This window comes from Octopus sinensis, linkage group LG29 (genome assembly GCF_006345805.1).
Source record: "Octopus sinensis linkage group LG29, ASM634580v1, whole genome shotgun sequence".
NCBI lineage: Eukaryota > Metazoa > Mollusca > Cephalopoda > Octopoda > Octopodidae > Octopus > Octopus sinensis.
Genome location: NC_043025.1, coordinates 11,832,034 through 11,856,310, shown reverse-complemented (window position 1 = coordinate 11,856,310; position 24,277 = coordinate 11,832,034). Strand labels below are relative to the sequence as shown.

Below are 24,277 nucleotides of genomic sequence, written 5' to 3'. Positions count from 1 at the left end.
CGACATATTAACAGACACTTACCTTTGCCGCAAAGACCTTCAGGTATTGTAAATACATGGTTCGGTAAGTTCGTTTGTAGTGTTCGCTGACTACATTGCTGTAAGAGTAAAAAAAACAGGGGTCAGTTGTACAACGAAAGAGGAGGGACCCAACATTTCAGGATAGGTCCTTTATCGTGGAATAAAAAGGGAGCAGATGTGTAGGTGAAAGGGCTAAAAATAAGGATTTTAGCTAGAAGCTAGCTCAGATATATTTTCATGTGTAGGTGAAGGGGCTAAAAATAAGGATTTTAGTTGTAAGCTGGCCCAGATATATTTTCGTGTGTAGGTGAAGAGGCTAAAATTAAGGATTTTAGTTGTAAGCTGGGCCAGATATATTTTCGTGTGTAGGTGAAGGGGCTAAAATTAAGGATTTTAGTTGTAAGCTGGCCCAGATATATTTTCGTGTGTAGGTGAAGGGGCTAAAATTAAGGATTTTAGTTGTAAGCTGGGCCAGATATATTTTCATGTGTAGGTGAAGGGGCTAAAATTAAGGATTTTAGTTGTAAGCTGGCCCAGATATATTTTCATGTGTAGGTGAAGGGGCTAAAATTAAGGATTTTAGTTGTAAGCTGGCCCAGATATATTTTCATGTGTAGGTGAAGGGGCTAAAATTAAGGATTTTAGTTGTAAGCTGGCCCAGATATATTTTCATGTGTAGGTGAAGGGGCTAAAAATAAGGATTTTAGTTGTAAGCTGCCTCAGATATATTTTCATGTGTAGGTGAAGGGGCTAAAAATAAGGATTTTAGTTGTAAGCTAGCCCAGATATATTTTCATGTGTAGGTGGAGGGGCTAAAATTAAGGATTTTAGTTGTAAGCTGGCCCAGATATATTTTCATGTGTAGGTGGAGGGGCTAAAATTAAGGATTCCCGGTCTGGGAATCAAAACCGCAATCCTCCAATCATAAGTCCGCTGCCCTAAGCACTGGGCCATTGTGCATCCACTGCTGTTGAGTGAACGGTCTTTGTCCCAGAGCTTGCAAGTTGGTAAAAGTTCGAAACGTGGTCCTTTGCTATTTGTAAGACCTGCAGAAGAGAAAGCAGGTCAACTCCCAACACCGAGAGCATCAATGGATGGATGAATGTGCATCCGGGCTCAGCGGTTGCGTAGGAAGTCGGGGACAAGAAACAGGAAGAAAGCGTGAGAGAGAAAGTTGGAGTGAAAGAGTACAACCGCGATCCTCCAACCGCGAGTCCGCTGCCTTAACCACTGGGCCAGTGGTTTTCAACCAGGGTTCCGCGTAACCTTAGGGTTTCGCCAGTACAGTGCAGGGGTTCCGCAAGAAGTTACAAAACTGCCAAAATCGGCAGTAATTTTTAATTCTCCTGTGCAGATATGTGTGCATAAGTCTATTAAATTATTGCACGGGGGTTCCTCGGGCCAGTGGAATGTTTCCTTGGGGTTCCACTCCAGCAAAAAGTTTGAAAAGCACTGCACTGGGCCATTGCGCTCCACTGTTATTGTTATTGTTGTTGTTCAACTCCAGTTTGTTCTTTAAGTAGACACATGCTGAAAGACACGGTCCAACGAATTACCTGCAAAGGTCCCAGCTTGCTACACTTGTTGGAATATTCAAAGCTTTGCGGACATCAGCACGACTGAAGTAGACCAAACTGGCAGTACCATTAATGCAAGGGGGCACAAGTTTCAGGCTTTTTGGGTCCTTCATACGCAGTTCCTGAGAAGAGAAACAATAATAATAATGTTAATATCTAACGCAATAAGGATCTTGTAATAATAATAATAAAATTAATAATAATAATTTGCTTCTTTACTACCCACAAGGGGCTAAACACAGAGGGGACAAACAAGGACAGACATAGGTATTAAGTCGATTATATCGACCCCAGTGCGTAACTGGTACTTAATTTATCGACCCCGAAAGCATAAAAGGCAAAGTCGACCTCGGCGGAATTTGAACTCAGAACGTAACGGCCGACGAAATACCACTAAGTATTTCGCCCGGTGTGCTAATGACTCTGCCAGTTCGCTGCCTTAATAAAAATTATAATAATAATAATAAGTAAATATAAGGACTTGCTAAGGGAAATTGAAAAAATGTGGCATCTCAGGGCGACTACAGTACCAGTGATTGTGGGATCTCTAGGAATGATAAAAAAAAGGTACTGAAACCTATTTGAAAATGATTCCAGGCTTACCATCCCTACAGGAAGTGCAAAAAATCGTATTAACTGGAACGGCTCATGTACTGAGATGAGCATTATCGCTGTGAAAACAACATCCATCCATGAATTTATTTATTTATAAATTTTTTTAAATACATATTTTACCTGTGAATTTGCGTGTGTAATCTGGGAATGCATACAACGAGCTTCTCTGCCCTAGGTGTATGGAAAACACTCGGCGAGAAACGGAATTAAGAACCAGTTTTGCACTGGAGTCAATGTAATCGACTTAATCCCTTTGTCTATCCTTGTTTGTCCCCTCTATGTTTAGCCCCTTGTGGGTAGTAAAGAAATAGGTATTTCGTCTGCCACTACGTTCTGAGTTCAAATTCCGCCAAGGTCGACTTTGCCTTTCATCATTTCGGGGTCAATAAATTAAGTACCAGTTACACACTGGGGTCGATATAATCGACTTAATCCGTTTGTTTGTCTCATCTGTGTTTAGCCCCTTGAGGGCAATAAAGAAATAAGAAAGTGTCAAAGAGGTACCATATTACCTACACTGGGGTCGATGTAATCGACTTAATCCCTTTGTCTGTCCTTGTTTGTCCCCTCTATGTTTAGCCCCTTGAGGGCAATAAAGAAATAAGAAAGTGTCAAAGAGGTACCATATTACCTACACTGGGGTCGATGTAATCGACTTAATCCCTTTGTCTGTCCTTGTTTGTCCCCTCTATGTTTAGCCCCTTGAGGGCAATAAAGAAATAAGAAAGAGTCAAAGGGGTACCATATTACCTACACTGGGGTCGATGTAATCGACTTAATCCCTTTGTCTGTCCTTGTTTGTCCCCTCTATGTTTAGCCCCTTGAGGGCAATAAAGAAATAAGAAAGAGTCAAAGAGGTACCATATTACCTGTACTGGAGTCAATGTAATCGACTTAATCCCTTTGTCTGTCCTTGTTTGTCCCCTCTATGTTTAGCCCCTTGAGGGCAATAAAGAAATAAGAAAGAGTCAAAGGGGTACCATATTACCTGCCGTTCTTTGATAAACTGTGGGAAATTGCGGAAGGAATTCCCCATGTCGTGGTATTGTTGGAAGCCTCCGGGTATTTCAGTTTTTTCGCATTTAGCATACAAATTGTACATGTTGAGATCAGAGGCATAAATCAAATTAAGGGCTTTTCCTGCCTACAGAGAAAACGGAGAGAGAAAAAAAATAGCGTTGAGAAGTTAGCTAGTTGGTGGTATGATGGACGGGTGGATAAATGGGGTGAATGGATGGGTGATGGCGAGAGGGATAGACAGGTGGGTAGATGGGGCAGGGGGGTGGGGTGCTAGCTGACCGGGGGGGGGCCGGATGGTCAGTGGTTTATTTGGTTAGGGAGATGAATGAACAGGTGATTGATGAATGACTGGTTAGTTAGCTGATTTAATGGTTAGAAGTGATCAGAATCGAAATCGATCAATGGAAATTGCAGCTGAGTTACCAGTGCCGGTGGTACGTAAGAGAACCATCCGAATGTGGGCGTTGCCAGCGCTGCCCAGACTGGCCTCGTGCCGGTGGCATGTAAAAAGCATCATCCGTTCGTGGCCGTTGCCAGCCTCGCCTGGCCCCCGTGCCAGTGGCACATAAAAAAACACCATCTGTCCGTGGCCGTCTGCCAGCTCTGTCTGGCACCTGTGCGGGTGGCACGTAAAAAGCACCTACTACACTCATGGAGTGGTTGGCGTTAGGAAGGGCATCCAGCTGTAGAAACTCTGCCAGATCAGACTGGGCCTGGTGCAGCCTTCTGGCTTCACAGACCCCAGTTAAACCGTCCAACCCATGGTAGCATGGAAAACGGACACTAAATGATGATGAAAGTTCAATAGTTTGTGAGTGATTGATGAATGGATGGATGGTTGGTATCAATCATGTGGATGGATGGATGGATGGTAACACTGACAAATGGATGAAGAGATGGATGGTTGACTTAATAGTTAGATGGTATCAATGGTTAGAAAACATTGATTAATGAATGGTTAATCATTGATGGTATGACGAATTGATGGTTGTGGGGGTTAGATAGATGCGTGAATGGTATATCTGTCTTCGATGAATGAATGCTTGTTCAATGGTTGGATGATTAGATAGATGAATGGTTAGAGTTGATGAATGACTAAATGGTTTTATATGCGAATAAATAACAGTTGATGGTTAGTTAGTTAGTTAATTTGGCTCAAAAAGCAAAAAGCAAGGCCATGTAGGGGGACATGGAGTTATGTACAGGGTTGTGTTCATGTAAAGAGTTCAGGCCACTTGTGGTCAAGGGAGACTTTGAACTGAGTGGTCGTCGGCATCTTCACCATCTCGTCCGGCAGCTTATCCCACGGATCCGCAACCCGGACGGAGAAAGCCCCTCTCCTTCGATTGAGATGAAATCGTGGCAGATAGAGCTTTTTGGAATGACCTCGCAGCCGACGCTCTGGAGCAGGAGTGAAGAACAGCTCTTTCGAGAAGTTACACTTTCCGCTTATGATGTTGTGGGCGAGAATGAGATCACCATGGCGGCGGCGTTTTTCTAGAGAATAAAGGTCGAGCGTCCTCAGCTTTTCTTCATAGGACAAATTTTTGAGACCATGAACCATGCAGGTAGCCATGGTTGGATGGATGCTGGTTTGCTTGAAACGCTTGATGGCTGGATGGTTGAAAGATAACAACAAAGACAAACAGAGACAAACAGACAGGCATATATGAAGGAAATGTGAGAAAAGTAACTTACATAGAAACCACATTGAGCGCTTGGAGTTTTGGAAATGTAACAAACAGTGGTGTTGGATCCGCAGCAAGACGACAGAAGGTTCGCGTAGAGCCTGTGGAGGACAGACACAGTTTAACTTTTTAGCGTTCAGAATACTTTGTCAAATGTAATGTTTATTTATTCACACTATTCTGAATGAATCACGCAGGGGACCATGTACCTTCGAGATTTTGACAATGCGATTGCTTATCTTTAAAATGATATCTCTATATATATAAACGGCAAAATGTCTGTGTGTGTGTGTGTGTATGTGTGTGTCCTTTATACAAATCCGCAATTTTTCAGTTAGAGGGCTCGCACTTTTTATGGTCATTCAAAACCGTCCAAGGGTGGTCGTGCACATCTTTACATTTCCCCAGTCACCCCTCAAAGCCATTAAATATATAAACGGCAAAATGTCTGTGTGTGTGTGTGTGTGTGTGTGTAATTATAATGATGATAATAATAATAATAATAATAATTATAATGATGATAATAATAATAATAATGATGATAATAATAATAATAATTATAATGATGATAATAATAATAATAATTATAATGATGATAATAATAATAATAATAATTATAATGATGATAATAATAATAATAATTATAATGATGATAATAATAATAATAATTATAATGATGATAATAATAATAATAATAATTATAATGATGATAATAATAATAAATCCACAAATTTATAGTTAGAGGGCTCACACTTTCTATGGTCATTCAAAACCGTCCAAGGGTGGTCGTGCACATCTTTACATTTCCCCAGTCACCCCACAAAGCCATTAAATATGTATATAAACAGCAAAATGTGTGTGTGTGTGTGCATGTCCTTTATACAAATCCACAATTTTTCAGTTAGAGGGCTCGCACTTTCTATGGTCATTCAAAACCTTCCAAGGGTAGTCATGCACATCTTTACATTTCCCCAGTCACCCCACAAAGCCATTAAATATGTATATAAACAGCAAAATGTGTGTGTGTGTGTGCATGTCCTTTATACAAATCCACAATTTTTCAGTTAGAGGGCTCGCACTTTCTATGGTCATTCAAAACCATCATAGGGTGGTTGTGCACATCTTTACATTTCCCCAGTCACCCCACAAAGCCATTAAATATGTATATAAACAGCAAAATGTGTGTGTGTGTGTGCATGTCCTTTATACAAATCCACAATTTTTCAGTTAGAGGGCTCGCACTTTCTATGGTCATTCAAAACCATCATAGGATGGTCGTGCACATCTTTACATTTCCCCAGTCACCCCGCAAAGCCATTAAAACAAATCAATAGAAGTGACTTTTTTGTGGAATTTTCTATCCAAAACCCAATCAAAATGCCCGAAACTTGATACGCCAATTGAATGCCATCTAGCTGTATGTGATTGGTCGGAGATTTGGACAGTAATTGTGTGTATGTGCACATGTGTGAGTGTGTGTGTGTGTATCATCATCATCATCATCGTTTAACGTCCGTTCTCCATGCTAGCATGGGTTGGACGGTTCGACCGGGGATCTGGGAAGCCAGAAGGCTGCACCAGGCTCCAGTCTTATCTGGCAATGTTTCTACAGCTGGATGCCCTTCCTAACGCCAACCACTCCGTGAGTGTAGTGGGTGCTTTTTACGTGCCACCTATATATATATATATGTATGTATGTGTGTGTACATTTGTGTATCTGTGTTTGTTCCCCCCAACATCGCTTGACAACCGATGCTGGTGTGTTTACTGCCCCATAACATAGCGGTTTGGCAAAAGAGAGGCTGATAGAATAAGTACTAGGCTTACAAAAAACAATAAGTCCTGGGGTCGATTTGCTTGACTAAAAAAGGCGGTGCTCCAGCATGGCCACAGTCAAATGACTGAAACAAATAAGAGAGAGGCGACACTATAGTGTATAGAGGGGCAATGGTGGCTTTGAATCATCATCATCATCATCATCGTTTAACGTCCGTTTTCCGCGCTAGCATGGGTTGGACGGTTCGACCGGAGTCTGGGAATCCAGGGGCTGCACCAGGCTCCAGTCAAATCTGGCAGAGTTTCTACAGCTGGATGCCCATCCTAATGCCAACCACTCCGCGAGTGTAGTGGATGCTTTTTACGTGCCACCTGCACAGGTGCCAGGGGGGGTCCGGCATCGGCTACGATCAGTTGGAGCTTTTAACATGCCACCGGCACGGAAGCCAGCTAAGGCGGAGCTGGCAACGGCCACGTTCGGATGGTGCTTTTTATGTGCCACCGGCACAGAAGCCAGTCGGGGCAGCGCTGGCATCGGCCACATTCGGATGGTGCTTGTTATGTGCCACCGGCACAGAAGCCAGTCGGGGCAGCGCTGGCATCGGCCACGTTCAGATGGTGCTTTTTATGTGCCACCGGCACAGAAGCCAGTCGGGGCGGAGCTGGCAACAGCCACGTTCGGATGGTGCTTTTTATGTGCCACCGGCACAGAAGCCAGTCGGGGCAGCGCTGGCATTGGCCACGTTCAGATGGTGATTTTTATGTGCCACCGGCACGGAAGCCAGCCAAGGCGGCGCTGGCAACGGCCACGTTCGGATGGTGCTTTTTATGTGCCACCGGCACAGAAGCCAGTTGGGGCAGCGCTGGCATCGGCCACGTTTGGATAGTTCTTTTTATGTGCCACCGGCACAGAGCCTTGAGAATGGATTTGGTCGACAAAAACTGGACGATGCCAGTTGGACATATTGTGTGTATGTGTGTGTACATGTGTATGGGTTTCTTTACAGTTCTGCACAACGAAAACTGTTAGCTATGGGCAGTGTTGTTGTTGTTGTTGTTGTCACTTTTGTAAACAAATTATCTTCCTGCTCTCGACCAAATTATGGTAATAATTGAAATTGAATTGAACCAGCCAGGACCCCTGGTCTGGTGGTACGTAAAAAGCACCATCCGACTCGTGGCCGATGCCAGCACCGCCTCGCCTGGCACCTGTGCAGGTGGCACGTAAAATACACCAATCCGACCGTGGTCGCTGCCAGCCTCGCCTGGCACCTGTACAGGTGGCACGTAAAAAGCACTATCCGACTCGTGGCCGATGCCAGCGCCACCTCGCCTGGCACCTGTGCAGGTGGCACATAAAATACACCAATCTGACCGTGGTCGTTGCCAGCCTCGCCTGGCACCTGTGCAGGTGGCACGTAAAGTGCACCAATCCGACCGTGGTCGTTGCCAGCCTCACCTGGCACCTGTGCAGGTGGCACGTAAAATACACCAATCCGACCGTGGCCGTTGCCAGCCTCACCTGGCACCTGTGCAGGTGGCACGTAAAATACACCAATCCGACCGTGGCCGTTGCCAGCCTCACCTGGCACCTGTGCAGGTGGCACGTAAAATACACCAATCCGACCGTGGTCATTGCCAGCCTCGCCTGGCACCTGTGCAGGTGGCACGTAAAATACACCAATCCGACCGTGGTCGCTGCCAGCCTCGCCTGGCACCTGTACAGGTGGCACGTAAAAAGCACTATCCGACTCGTGGCCGATGCCAGCGCGGCCTCGACTGGCTCCCGTGCCGGTGGCACGTAAAATACACCAATCCGACCGTGGCCGTTGCCAGCCTCGCCTGGCACCTGTGCAGGTGGCACGTAAAATACACCAATCCGACCGTGGTCGTTGCCAGCCTCACCTGGCACCTGTACAGGTGGCACATAAAAAGCACTATCCGACTCGTGGCCGATGCCAGCGCCGCCTCGACTGGCTTCCGTGCCGGTGGCACGTAAAATACACCAATCCGACCGTGGCCGTTGCCAGCCTCGCCTGGCACCTGTGCAGGTGGCACGTAAAATACACAATCCGACCGTGGCCGTTGCCAGCCTCGCCTGGCACCTGTGCAGGTGGCACGTAAAATACACCAATCCGACCGTGGTCGTTGCCAGCCTCACCTGGCACCTGTACAGGTGGCACATAAAAAGCACTATCCGACTCGTGGCCGATGCCAGCGCCGCCTCGACTGGCTTCCGTGCCGGTGGCACGTAAAATACACCAATCCGACCGTGGCCGTTGCCAGCCTCGCCTGGCACCTGTGCAGGTGGCACGTAAAATACACCAATCCGACCGTGGTCGTTGCCAGCCTCGCCTGGCACCTGTGCAGGTGGCACGTAAAAAGCACCCACTACACTCTCGGAGTGGTTGGCGTTAGGAAGGGCATCCAGCTGTAGAAACACTGCCAGATCAGACTGGAGCCTGGTGCAGCCTTCTGGCTTCCCAGATCCCTGGTCGAACCGTCCAACCCATGCTAGCATGGAGAACGGACGCTAAATGATGATGATGATGAATATATGGTATAGGTGCGTAACGTAACTAAATACTGCCCTATAAATGGCTACAGTCTTAGAGAGTCCACTTACTTTGAGCCATAAAGGCCGTGGTAATATCCGAAATACAAAATTGAAGCAGCGTTGATTCTGTAATCACTCATTCCATTGCCAACAGCAAAACCCTGTAAATGAAATAGTAATAATAATAATAATAATAATAATAACAATAACAATGATAATAATAATAACAATGATAATAATAATAACAATAACAATGATAATAATAATAACAATAACAATGATAATAATAACAATAACAATGATAATAATAATAATAACAACAATTATCATGATGATGATGATGGTGATGATGGTGATGATGATGATGGTGATGATGATGGTGATGATGATGATGATGATGATGGTGATGATGGTGATGATGATGGTGATGGTGATGACGATGGTGATGACGATGATGACGATGATGATGATGACGATGATGATGACGATGACGATGATAATAATAATAATAAAGTACCAGGCAGTGGCTCTCGTGGCTTCTGATCTTAACTGATTGGAAGTGTTATCATGTACATTGTTTTGTCTTGGTATAAAAGATGGCCTACAGCAAATATTCTGCTCAATACCACAGATTTGCTTGTCAGTTGTTTGACCTTAACCAGTTAAGCATGTCCCTTAGTGGCTGACGATATGTACATCTCTGATCACGAGCAGAAGTAGTGGGGGAGCATCATAGCCATGTGTTGAGAGGGATTCTTTGGGGTTTGAATAATTCACCTCTGGAAACATGGGTGTTTCGTTCAACATCCTTAAACAACCCTTATTCAGGGACCTTTTGAGCGGGATGGGTTACTCGACCAGAAGAAAATCCTAACTGGGCTCCACCTGCAAGGTCATGCGCTGTTTATCTTGATATGGGATCACCATGTCGCGCAGATATGGTTGTGAAGCATGTGCCTGGTGTACCCTTATCAGACGGGTAGTCATGATGGGTATATTGGGCTTCGTATATTTTACCCCAGTGTCACTTTGATGGCATGAACTGCTCCCTCACTCAATAATAATAATAATAATAATTTGTTTCTTTATTACCCCCAAGGGGCTAAACAGAGCCACATACAGCAAGGATGACATTCCAAACGCTGGATCAGTTTGAATGGGAAACGATACTCCCCCCACCATATTCTCCAGACATTACCCCATCTGGTTATCATGTATTCCATAGTCTTCAAAATCATTTGGAGGAAAAAATATGAATTCTCTAGAACAGGTCAGAACAGTACTGAAGGAGTATTTTTCATCATGGACAAGTGACTTTTGTAAGAAGGGCCTTGCAATTCTACCAGGTAGATGGAAGAGCATTGTAGAAAATGAAGGAGAGTATATCTTAGATTAAAAAAGAACTTTGTTTATCTTAATTTTGAAAAATAAAATATATAATCTGGGTTTTTCTTTCATACTTCTATAATCATCATCATCATCATCATTTAACGTCCGTTTTCCATGCTAGCATGGGTTGGACGGTTTTGACTGAGGGGTGGCAACCAGATGGCTGCACCAGGCTCATGTCTTGATCCAGCTGTAGAAACTCTGCCAGATCAAGACTGGAGCCTGGTGCAGCCATCTGGTTGCCAGCCCTCAGTCAAAACCTATTTCTTAACTACCCACAAGGGGCTAAACACAGAGAGGACAAACAAGGACAGACAAACAGATTAAGTCGATTACATCGACCCCAGTGCGCAACTGGTACTTTATTTATCGACCGCGAAAGGATGAAAGGTAAAGTCGACCTCGGCAGACGAAATACCGCTAAGCATTTCGCCCAGAGTGCTAACAATTCTGCCAGCTTGCCACCTTATTGCAAAAGCCCTCAGTCAAAACCATCCAACCCATGCTAGTATGAAAAACGGACGTTAAATGAGGATGATGGTAAAAGAAGTATGAAAAAAAAACAGATTATATATGGGTTGACCCAGTACAATGGTAACAAAGTACTCACCTGGAAGTTGATGCTGGGCTCACCAAGAAGACGTTCAGAGAGCGTAGGGACATAGATACCACCATAGCTTTCACCTGTGACGAAAAACTCCCGACCGTTATACTCTGGGAATTTCTTGAAGAAACTTTTGATGGCAGCAAGATTGTTCAGAGAAGTCTGCAAATAACAGAGACTGGAGAAGTAAGAGCAAAGAATCACTGAGAATGGATTTTAAAACTCTACACAAGTGTACCAAGCTGGTTTTGTTTGGGGTGAAAGGCAAAGTCGACCTCAGCAGAATTTGAACTCAGAACGTAGCGGCAGATGAAATACCAATTTCTTTACTACCCACAAGGGGCTAAACACAGAGAGGACAAACAAAGACAGACAAAGGGATTAAGTCGATTATATCGACCCCAGTGTGTAGCTGGTACTTATTTAATCAACCCCGAAAGGATGAAAGGCAAAGTCGACCTCGGCAGGATTTGAACTCAGAACGTAGCAGCAGATGAAATACCTATTTCTTTACTACCCACAAGGGGCTAAACACAGAGAAGACAAACAAGGACAGACAAAGGGATTAAGTCGATTACATCGACCCCAATATTTCACTGGTACTTAATTTATCGACCCCGAAAGGAAGAAAGGCAAAGTCGACCTCGGCGGAATTTGAACTCAGAACCTAACGGCAGACGAAATACCGATAAGCATTTCGCCCAGCGTGCTAACATTTCTGCCCGCTCGCCGCCTTATCATACCAACTCACCTGAGCCTCTCCCACCTGGCTCTATGGCAACAAACTTCCTGATTAAAAGTGGTCTAATTTGAAACGTTCCTCAAAATTTCATGTTCATTCATGTTCAAAACACCAGCTTAATTAAGTACCAGTTACGCACTGGGGTCGATATAATCGACTTAATACCTATGTCTGTCCTTGTTTGTCCCCTCTGTGTTTAGCCCCTTGTGGGTAGTAAAGAAGTATTTCACTAAATTCTTTATTATCATAATACAATCACAAACACACACATAAAGCAAACAATTTGCACACACACACACAGAGTCAATATTACAAATGTACAAACCAAGTCATCATCTGTGGTGTAATTCTTGTCATCTTTATAAGAGAAACCAACTCCTGCTGGGGCCTCCAGATACAGGACGTTTGCAATCTGAAAAATGTAAATAAACAAATAGTAATAATAATAATAATAATAATAAAATATTCAGACAAATACATAACAAAAACACCAGGACTTACAAACACATATAACATACAGAAAATTGCACTACTAGGCACTGCACACATCCTACGCAGAACACTTTCCATACAATAACCATCAGAGCATCACAACAAATCACAGCACGTACCCAAGGCACACAGAGCTGCGCTCGGTAGTGAAGTGAAAGCACGTTGTAAAAATAAAACTACTGAATAATAATAATAATAATAATATTAATAATAAAGCCCTGATGCAGTACAGGCATTGGCTCTCGTGGCTTCAGATCTTAACTGATTGGAAGTGTTATCATGTACATTGTTTTGTCTTGGTATAAAAGATGGGCTACAGCAAATATTCTGCTCAATACCACAGATTTGCTTGTCAGTTGTTTGACCGTAACCAGTTGAGCATGTCCCTTAGTGGCTGACGATATGTGCATCTCTGACCACGAGCAGAAGTAGTGGGGGAGCATCATAGCCATGTGTTGAGAGGGATTCTTTGGGGTTTGAATAATTCACTTCTGGAAACATGGGTGTTTCGTTCAACATCCTTAAACAAGCCTTATTCAGGGACCTTTTGAGCAGGATGGCCTACTCAACCTGAAGAAAATTCTAACTGGGCCCCACCTGCAAAGTCATGTGCTGTTTATCTTGATATGAGATCACCATGTCGCGCACATATGGTTGTGATGCATGTGCCTGGTGTACCCTTATCAGACGGGTAGTCATGATGGGTATATTGGGCTTCGTATATTTTACCCCAGTGTCACTTTGATGGCATGAACTGCTCTCTCACTCAATAATAATAATAATAATAATAATAATGACACGAGCACTCAGAGAGCACAAACCTCCGCTAAGGCAACACTAGTGTCTTCTCAATGATTACCCAAAGATGATTTTTTTAAAATGAGAATATCTGAAATAAGCTCAACTGCTCTCACAAATGAGAATGCTAAAAATGAACCTGACTGCTCTCAAAAATTAATTAAAGTAAACAGGAAAAATAATCCAGAATCCTTGTCCAGTACCTGATTGATCCCAAAATCTAATCAGATCGTGCCAGTCACGAGGTCAAATATCCCTGGAAGTTTCATCTGAAACCATCCAGCGGTTCTTGAGATATTTTGTCCACGGACAAACAAACAAACAAATATGACTGAAAACAATACCTCTGTCTTTGTTAAAGTGAAGGTAATAATAATAATAATAATAATAATAATAATAATAATCCTTTCTACTATAGTTACAAGGCTTGCAATTTTGTGGGAGGAGACTAGTCATTTATATCGACCCCTGTACATAACTGGTACTTATTTTATCAAAAGGATGAAATGCAAAGTCAGTCTTGGCAGAATTTGACCTCAGAACGTAAAGACTAATGAAATGCTGCTAAACATTTTTACCTGGCATGCTAACGATTCCGCCAGTTTGCCATCTTGAGCTCATTGCCTTAATAATAATAGATGATTGATGGTGAATGATGATGATTGATGGATGATGATTGATGATGATGATTGATGATGATGATGATGATGATGAATGATAATGAATGATGATGATTGATGATGATGATTAATGATGATGATGATTGACAATAATGATTGACGATAATGATTGATGCTGATGATTGATGGTGATTGATGATGGTGATTGATGATGATGATCCTTTCTACTAGAGGCACAAGGCCTGAAATTTTGGGTGACAGGACTAGTTGATTACATTGACCTTAGTACATGACTGGTACTTAATTGATCAACTCTGAAAGGATGAAAGGCAAAGTTGACTTTGGTGGGATTTGAACTCAGCATGCCAGGCAAAATGCTTAGCGGTCATTTCATCTGTTTTTATATTCTAATGGTTCTGCCAGCTCACTGTCTTGATAATAACGATAAGATTTACCTTGTTCCAGCTGTGAGGATTATATTCTAAAGAAGTGTCATCTTGAATCTGAAGACGTCGCATTCATGGAAAAGAAAAGGGAAAGAAATTTCATTTAAATGTTAATTAAATGTTAATTAGATGAATCAAAAAAAAAAAAAAAACAATTAACAATCTCTCTCTATATATAAAGCTGAAGTTGTCTGTGTATGGCAGGTTTGGTAGCCTTCAACTAACACTATCTCCTCCGAGACCCTGCAGCACAAGTTGACCAAAATTGAGAGTTTGATAGAAGAAGGCTTGCTCTTCATTCCGTTGAAGAAAAAATTCAAATCGGACCATTTTAACACCAAAAATTATTTGCATCAAAAAGGTGCTTTTTTTCTATGAAAATCCCTATTGTTTACAATTTCTAAAGCTGAAGTTGTCTGTGTATGGCAGGTTTGGTAGCCTTCAACTAACACTATCTCCTCCGAGACCCTGCGGCGCAAGTTGACCAAAATTGAGAGTATGATAGAAGAAGGCTTGCTCTTCATTCCGTAGAAGAAAAAATTCAAATCGGACCATGTTAACACCAAAAATTATTTGCATCAAAAAGGTGCTTTTTTTTCTATGTGAAGTTGTCAGTGTGTGGCAGGTTTGGTAGCCTTCAACTAACACTATCTCCTCCAAGACCCTGCGGCACAAGTTGACCGAAATTGAGCGTATGATAGAAGAAGGCTTGCTCTTCATTCCGTTGAAGAAAAAATTCAAATTGGACCATGTTAACACCAAAAATTATTTGCATCAAAAAGGTGCTTTTTTTTCTATGAAAATCCCTATTGTTTACAATTTCTAAAGCTGAAGTTGTTTGTGTATGGTAGGTTTATTAGCCTTCAACTAACACTATCTCCTCCAAGACCCTGCGGCGCAAGTTGACCAAAATTGAGCGTATGATAGAAGAAGGCTTGCTCTTCATTCCGTTGAAGAAAAAATTCAAATCGGACCATGTTAACACCAAAAATTATTTGCATCAAAAAGGTGCTTTTTTTTCTATGAAAATCCCTATTGTTTACAATTTCTAAAGCTGAAGTTGTCTGTGTATGGTAGGTTTAGTAGCCTTCAACTAACACTATCTCCTCCAAGACCCTGCGGCGCAAGTTGACCAAAATTGAGCGTATGATAGAAGAAGGCTTGCTCTTCATTCCGTTGAAGAAAAAATTCAAATCGGACCATGTTAACACCAAAAATTATTTGCATCAAAAAGGTGCTTTTTTTTCTATGAAAATCCCTATTGTTTACAATTTCTAAAGCTGAAGTTGTCTGTGTATGGTAGGTTTAGTAGCCTTCAACTAACACTATCTCCTCCGAGACCCTGCGGAGCAAGTTGACCAAAATTGAGCGTATGATAGAAGAAGGATTGCTCTTCATTCCGTTGAAGAAAAAATTCAAATCGGACCATGTTAACACCAAAAATTATTTGCATCAAAAAGGTGCTTTTTTTCTATGAAAATCCCTATTGTTTACAATTTCTAAAGCTGAAGTTGTCTGTGTATGGTAGGTTTAGTAGCCTTCAACTAACACTATCTCCTCCAAGACCCTGCGGCGCAAGTTGACCAAAATTGAGCGTATGATAGAAGAAGGCTTGCTCTTCATTCCGTAGAAGAAAAAATTAAATCGGACTATGTTGACACCAAAAATTATTTGCATCAAAAAGGTGCTTTTTTTTCTATGTGAAGTTGTCAGTGTGTGGCAGGTTTGGTAGCCTTCAACTAACACTATCTTCCAAGACCCTGCGGCACAAGTTGACCAAAATTGAGAGTATGATAGAAGAAGGCTTGCTCTTCATTCCGTTGAAGAAAAAATTCAAATCGGACCATGTTAACACCAGAAATTATTTACATCAAAAAGGTGCTTTTTTTCTATGAAAATCCCTATTGTTTACAATTTCTAAAGCTGAAGTTGTCAGTGTGTGGCAGGTTTGGTAGCCTTCAACTAACACTATCTCCTCCAAGACCCTGCGGCACAAGTTGACCAAAATTGAGAGTATGATAGAAGAAGGCTTGCTCTTCATTCCGTTGAAGAAAAAATTCAAATCGGACCATGTTAACACCAGAAATTATTTACATCAAAAAGGTGCTTTTTTTCTATGAAAATCCCTATTGTTTACAATTTCTAAAGCTGAAGTTGTCTGTGTATGGTAGGTTTAGTAGCCTTCAACTAACACTATCTCCTCCGAGACCCTGCGGCGCAAGTTGACCAAAATTGAGCGTATGATAGAAGAAGGCTTGCTCTTCATTCCGTTGAAGAAAAAATTCAAATCGGACCATGTTAACACCAAAAATTATTTGCATCAAAAAGGTGCTTTTTTTCTATGAAAATCCCTATTGTTTACAATTTCTAAAGCTGAAGTTGTCTGTGTATGGTAGGTTTAGTAGCCTTCAACTAACACTATCTCCTCCGAGACCCTGCGGCGCAAGTTGACCAAAATTGAGCGTATGATAGAAGAAGGCTTGCTCTTCATTCCGTTGAAGAAAAAATTCAAATCGGACCATGTTAACACCAAAAATTATTTGCATCAAAAAGGTGCTTTTTTTCTATGAAAATCCCTATTGTTTACAATTTCTAAGCTGAAGTGTCTGTGTATGGTAGGTTTAGTAGCCTTCAACTAACACTATCTCCTCCAAGACCCTGCGGCGCAAGTGACCAAAATTGAGCGTATGATAGAAGAAGGCTGCTCTTCATTCCGTTGAAGAAAAAATTCAAATCGGACCATGTTAACACCAAAAATTATTTCCATCAAAAAGGTGCTTTTTTTTCTATGAAAATCCCTATTGTTTACAATTCTAAAGCTGAAGTTGTCTGTGTATGGTAGGTTTAGTAGCCTTCAACTAACACTATCTCCTCTGTGACCCTGTGGCGCAAGTTGACCAAAATTGAGCGTATGATAGAAGAAGGCTTGCTCTTCATTCCGTAGAAGAAAAAATTAAATCGGACTATGTTGACACCAAAAATTATTTGCATCAAAAAGGTGCTTTTTTTTCTATGTGAAGTTGTCAGTGTGTGGCAGGTTTGGTAGCCTTCAACTAACACTATCTCCTCCAAGACCCTGCGGCACAAGTTGACCAAAATTGAGAGTATGATAGAAGAAGGCTTGCTCTTCATTCCGTTGAAGAAAAAATTCAAATCGGACCATGTTAACACCAGAAATTATTTACATCAAAAAGGTGCTTTTTTTCTATGAAAATCCCTATTGTTTACAATTTCTAAAGCTGAAGTTGTCTGTGTATGGTAGGTTTAGTAGCCTTCAACTAACACTATCTCCTCCGTGACCCTGCGGCGCAAGTTGACCAAAATTGAGAGTATGATAGAAGAAGGCTTGCTCTTCATTCCGTTGAAGAAAAAATTCAAATCGGACCATGTTAACACCAGAAATTATTTACATCAAAAAGGTGCTTTTTTTTCTATGAAAATCCCTATTTTTTACGATTTATAAAGCTGAAGTTGTCTGTGTATGGCAGGTTTGGTAGTCTTCAACTAACACTATCTCCTCCAAGACCCTGCGGCGCAAGTTGACCAAAATTAAGAGTATGATAGAAGAAGGCTTGCTCTTCGTTCCGTAGAAGAAAAAATTAAAATTGGACCATGTTAACACCAAAAATTATTTACATCAAAAAGGTGCTTTCTTTCTATGGAAATCCCTATTTTTTACGATTTTTTGACTGCTGTGTCGCCATTTTTTGGTGTATTTCAACCAGAAAAATGTTCACTTAAAGAGAATAACAAGCTACATAATGCAAAATTTTTACTCTTCAAAAATTCCAATTCTAAAGGGTCGAAACAAACCCGAGCAATGCCGGGCGATACTGCTAGTTATTAATAAAGCAATTAATCCATCAATATAATTACCCATATCAAATACAACAGACTTAGAAGAAAAGAGTGCTGGCAATAATTATACATACACAAAAAAGTTTTATAGGTGCAGGAGTGGCTGTGTGGTAAGTAGCTTGTTTACCAACCACATGGTTCCGGGTTCAGTTCCACTGCGTGGCACCTTGGGCAAGTGTCTTCTACTATAGCCTTGGGCCGACCAAGACCTTGTGAGTGGATTTGGTAGACGGAAACTGAAAGAAGCCCATCACATATATATATATATATATATATATATATATATATATATATATATATATATATTATATATATATATATATATATATATATATATATATATATATACACACACTTTATTTAAAGCAGCAGAAAATTCAACAAAATCTGTTACTCTGAGTTTCGTTGCCGTTCATCAGACGAGAAACTCAGAGTAACAGATTTTGTTGAATTTTCTGCTGCTTTAAATAAAGCATATTACTCTACCACTGGTATTTGAGTACTCTTTTTTCCACCTTGTTTCACATTTATGTGTTTACTCCGGTATATATATATATATATATATATATATATATATGGTGTGTGTCTGTGTTTGTCCCCCCAACATCGCTTGACAACCGATGCTGGTGTGTAACTTGAGGATATGCCCCGATACCTCTTCACCATCTTCTCTCCTTTTACAACCTAGATGGCCCACACCTCCTCTGCAAGTAACATGCCTGTTTCAGTCCCTCTTTCATGATTTAACCTCTCGTCATCAGTCATATAACAATCTCCCTCGAATAATACATACCCATCTTTTGAAGAGCCTTGTCTCACAACTTTTATGAATTTACTGGTGCTGGTGGCACATAAAAAGCACCCTAGCGCCTCTGAGAGTTAATTCTCAGGCGCTTGAGGTGACCAACAACAACAACGACAACAACATGATGCATTGCTTGTATCAATACTTACAACGTAGGGCCCATGTTCAGTCAGCACAGCCAGCAATGAGCTACACCCTGGACCTCCATTCATCCACAAAACCAAGGGGTCAGTTTTGGGGTTCTGCTGAGATTCCACTAACCTTTTTAGGGAGAGAAAAAGAGCAGAATTATATTTGAGACAGAGAGAGAGAGAGAGAGAGAGAGGGAGAGGGGTAGATGGAGAGAGAGGGGGAGGAGAGGTGGAGAGAGAAAGAGGAAGAGAGAAAGATAGGGAAAGTGAGAAAGGGGGGAGAGAGAGTGAGAGAAAGCCATTGGTACCACCACTACGACCAACAACACCAAAACTCATTCATACCATAAGAATTTCGCTGCCACCGTCGCATTCTGGCTCAGCGGTTGCATAGGAAGTCGAGGACAAGAAACAGGAAGAAAGAGTGAGAGAAAGTTGGACCGAAAGAGTACAACAAGGGTCGCCACCACCCCCTGCTAGAGCCTCGTGGAGCTTTAGGTGTTTTCGCTCAATAAACACACACACACAACGCCCGGTCCTGGAACCGAAACCGCGATCCTCCGACCGCGAATCCGCTGCCCTAAACATTGGGCCATTGCTGTTGCTGTTGAGCGAATGGTCTTAGTCCCAGAGCTCGCAAGATGGGAGAAGTCCGAAATGTGGTCCTTTGCTATTCGTAAGACCCACAGAAGAGAAAGCAGGTCAAACCCCGACACCGAGAGCATCGACGGATGGATGAATGCGCATCCAGGCTCAGCGGTTGCGTAGGAAGTCGGGGACAAGAAACAGGAAGAAAGAGTGAGAGAGAAAGTTGGGGCAAAAGAGTACAACAGGGGTCGGCACAACCCCCTAACCCCCTGCCGGAGCCTCATGAAGCTTTAGGTGTTTTCGCTCAATAAACACACACACAACACCCGGTCTGGGAATCGAAACCGCGATCCTCCGACCGCAAGTCCGCTGCCCTAACCACTGGGCCATTACACCTCCACTGATGTTGGTGTTGACGTACTTATGGCTGAAAGGCAGGATAATCACATGAAGAAATTTTTTTGATTCGGGGTTTGAAAGCCCTTACTCACCAATAATGAAGGTGACGGCCATCAATGCCATCTAAGTACCCTGAGTATTGTTGAAACATGGGTTGCTTCTTCAGACCAGGCAGGCTGTGGATGAGGTCTTCGTTAGCAGCAGCAGTGGCTGTTGTGATGAGGGCCACACCCACCAGCCCCACCACTAGCAGAGCCCTTACTGAACTGACTCTCATGTTAGAATCTGAAAGGAGATAAAAACAAAAAAAAAAGGTTTCATTTTGGAAAATAATGGTTCATCTTTTTCACTGGAATCTGAAAGGATATAAAAAATAGCTGTATAGTGTTAAAGAATCATGGAAATATAGATGTTTTCGATCTAGTTTGGGTTCTTTGCCATCGTGGCTGTGTGGTAAGTAGCTTGCTAACCAACCACATGGTTCCGGGTTCAGTCCCACTACGTGGCATCTTGGGCAAGTGTCTTCTGCTATAGCCCCGGGCCGACCAATGCCTTGTGAGTGGATTTGGTAGACGGAAACTGAAAGAAGCCTGTCGTATATATGTATATATATATATATATGTATGTGTGTGTGTTTGTGTGTCTGTGTTTGTTCCCCTAGCATTGCTTGACAACCGATGCTGGTGTGCTTATGTCCCCGTCACTTAGTGGTTCGGCAAAAAGAGGCCGATAGAATAAGTACTGGGCTTACAAAAAGAATAAGTCCCGGGGGTCGAGTTGCTCGACTAAAGGCGGTGTTCCAGCATGGCCGCAGTCAAATGACTGAAACAAGTAAAAGAGTAAAAGAGTAAAGAGTAAATTTGAATTCTTTGCCATCAAATTTGAATTCTTTGCTATCAAATTTGAATTTTTCAATTGGTGCTCAAGCCTAGAAAATAAAAGAAAGTTAACCCTTTAGCATTTAAACTGGCCCCCATATCCGGCCAAAAGTATTCTGCCTGTTTTATGTTCAAACTGGCCAGATCTGGTCTCTCACACCAACCCTACAATATCGTTTTAAAAATGAACAGCTACCTCATCAAAATCTCATAGCTACAAGATAATGCCTGATTAGTTCAAAACAATGTGGATAAAAAAGGATTAATTTTGGCAGAATAATGCGAACACTAAAGGGTTAAACTACATCAGCCGTAAAGGAATACATGTCTATCTTACCTAACTCGTCCAGTAGAGCCCACCAATTGATATCTGAGTTAGATAAGATAGACATGTATTCCCTTATGGCTGATGTAGTTTAACTCTCCAATTGAAACATTCAAATCTGATTGCAAAGAATTCAAATTTGATGGCAAAGAATCCAAATTAGATCGAAAACATGGAAATATATCAGTTGTAGATGAAAACTATCTAACAGCAGCAATATGGAAGTGCAATGACCCATTGGTTAGGGCAGCGGACTCACGGTCAAAAGAACGCGGTTTCGATTCCCAGACAGGGCGTTGTGTGTGTTTATTGAGCGAAAACACCTAAAGCTCCACGAGGCTCTGGCAGGGGGTGGTGGCGATCCCTGTTGTACTCTTTCGCCCCCAACTTTCTCTCACTCTTTCTTCCTGTTTCTTGTCCCCGACTTCCTACGCAACCGCTGAGCCTGGATGCGCATTCATCCATCCGTCGATGCTCTCGGTGTCGGGGGTTGACCTACTTTCTCTTCTGCGGGTCTTACAAATAGCAAAGGACCACATTTTGGACTTCTCCCATAGGGACAAAGACCACTTCGCTCAACAAACAAACACCAACATCAAAATAAAAATCAAATGGAAATTGTAGTTAAGACACCTATGCCGGTGACACGTAAAATATACTGTCCGAACATGGCAGATGCCAGCACCGCTTGACTGGCAAAAACGCCTAAGCTCCACGAGGCTCCACGAGGCTCCAGCGGGGGAGGGTGGTGAACCCCACTGTACTCTTTCACCAAAACTTTCTCTCACTCTTTCTTCCTACTTCTGCCCCAAAGCAGAGGAACCATGGTGTAACCCACTTTGGTGTGGTAAACTTTCAGACCCTAGTCTAGATTGCGAATCCTCTGTACCCCAGGATGTCAACTCTCCACCCGTTAAAAAAGCCACCGTTTACAGAATGAGGATAACAACGTAGCTTCCGTGCCCGTGCAACCGCCAGTCTATCGCGTGTGGTGGATGGATCTTCAAGTTGCCACATGCACTCTTAGTAGCTTAGAGTAGGCTCGAATTAGAGATTATTCTTTGTGGCTAATGGCGGGAGTCCTGATTGGAAGAAGAAGAAGACAACAGCAGAAGAATTTTGGGATAGTGATTAGCTATTTTCTGGCATTCTCTTGGATTTCTTTGATGTCTCGAAATCTCTGTTCAAGTGGAATGTGATGTTTGGAAAGATTCTTGGCTGTAATAACTCCCAAACTGTGTCTTTTCCACACACACACACACACACACACACATTGTCATCATCATCGTTGTTTAACATCCACTTTCCATGCTGGCATCATCATCATCGTTTAACGTCCGTTCTCCATGCTAGCATGGGTTGGACGGTTCGACCGGGGATCTGGGAGGCCAGAAGGCTGCACCAGGCTCCGGTCTTATCTGGCAATGTTTCTACAGCTGGATGCCCTTCCTAACGCCAACCACTCCGTGAGTGTAGTGGGCGCTTTTTACGTGCCACCTGCACTGGAGCCAGGCGAGGCTGGCATCGGCCACGGTCGGATTGGAGCATTTTACGTGCCAAATGCACGGAAGCCAGTCGAGGTGGCACTGGCTTCGGCCACGATTCGGATTGGTGCATTTTATGGAAGCCAGTCAAGGCGGCACTGGCTTCGGATGGTGCTTTTTACGTGCCACTGACACGGAAGCCAGTCGAGGCGGCACTGGCATCGGCCACGGTCGGATTGGTGCATTTTACGTGCCACCTGCACGGAAGCCAGTTGAGGCGGCACTGGCTTCGGCCACGATTCGGATGGTGCTTTTTATGTGCCACCGACACGGAATGAGTTGGATAATTTGACTGAGGACTGGCAAGCCAGGAGGCTGCACCGGGCCCCAATTGCCAACCATTCTTAGAGTGGTGCTTTTTACGTGCCACCAGCTGGGGGCCAGTCAGGTGGTACTGGCACCGATCACGCTCGAATGGTGCTTTTTACGTCCTACCAACACAGGAACCAGTCAGGTGGCGCTGACAACAACCACAATCAAATGGCACTTCGTACGTGCCACCGGCATGGGGCCAGTCATATATATGTAATGGGCTTCTTTCAGTTTCCATCTACCAAATCGACTCACAAAGCTTTGCTTGGCTTGGGGCTGTTATAGAAGACACTTGCCCAAGGTGCCATACAGTGGGACTGAACCCAGAACCATGCAGTTAGGAAGCAAGCTTCTTACCACACAGCCACTCCTGTGCCTATACTCTCTTTTACTTGTTTCAGTCATTTGACTGTGGCCATGCTGGAGCACCGCCTTTAGTCCAGCAAATCGATCCCAGGACATATTCTTTGTAAGCCTAGTACTTATTCTATCGGTCTCTTTTTGCCGAACCGCTAAGTTACGGGGACGTAAACACACCAGCATCGGTTGTCAAGCAATGCTAGGGGGACAAACACAGACACACAAACATATACACACACACACACATATATATATATATATACATATATACGACGGGCTTCTTTCAGTTTCCGTCTACCAAATCCACTCACAAGGCTTTGGTCGGCCCGAGGCTATAGTAGAAGACACTTGCCGAAGGTGCCATGCAGTGGGACTGAACCCGGAACCATGCGGTTGGTAAGCAAGCTACTTACCACACAGCCACTCCTGTGCCTATGTACACGTTTCTTTTATTTCTTTTTTATGCCAACAGTAAAGGAGTCATGATTAGAGGGAGATTTGGTTGTTATTTCTAGCACGCCAAGCAGCAACACAGTTTCCCTTCCTTCAAACTTTGGTATTTCTAGTATTCAACCAAGTTCCTTAGTGACTCCTTCCGTAGTTACCACACCACTCTAGGTTAAATAAAAACAACAAATGGCCTTTGTCAGATAATTACTAGGAAGTACTTAACTCTTAACGAGATAATATTTATATAAATTTTGTCACGTTGAGTTGACAGTATTCAACTAC

The 24,277-nt window shown here is 42.8% G+C and overlaps 1 protein-coding gene across 3 annotated transcripts in view; it reads right to left on the bottom strand.

The window, feature by feature from the left end:
• The window catches only part of LOC115226095 (lysosomal protective protein), a 36,950-nt gene that overhangs the window by 5,296 nt on the left and 7,377 nt on the right, over positions 1-24,277 (bottom strand). For 2 of the 3 annotated variants that reach the window (XM_036515009.1, XM_036515008.1), the window contains exons 2-11: positions 20,219-20,411; positions 19,158-19,269; positions 14,355-14,402; positions 12,318-12,401; positions 11,254-11,412; positions 9,324-9,415; positions 4,932-5,022; positions 3,202-3,357; positions 1,578-1,720; positions 19-98 (exon numbers count right to left, since the gene is read on the bottom strand). In XM_036515009.1, the coding sequence (XP_036370902.1) occupies positions 19-98; positions 1,578-1,720; positions 3,202-3,357; positions 4,932-5,022; positions 9,324-9,415; positions 11,254-11,412; positions 12,318-12,401; positions 14,355-14,402; positions 19,158-19,269; positions 20,219-20,403 (1,150 nt within the window). In that variant the 5' untranslated portion in view covers positions 20,404-20,411. Of the gene's footprint in view, positions 1-18; positions 99-1,577; positions 1,721-3,201; positions 3,358-4,931; positions 5,023-9,323; positions 9,416-11,253; positions 11,413-12,314; positions 12,402-14,354; positions 14,403-19,157; positions 19,270-20,218; positions 20,412-24,277 lie in introns of all 3 variants that reach the window. The other variant, XM_029797075.2, reaches the window with a different exon arrangement.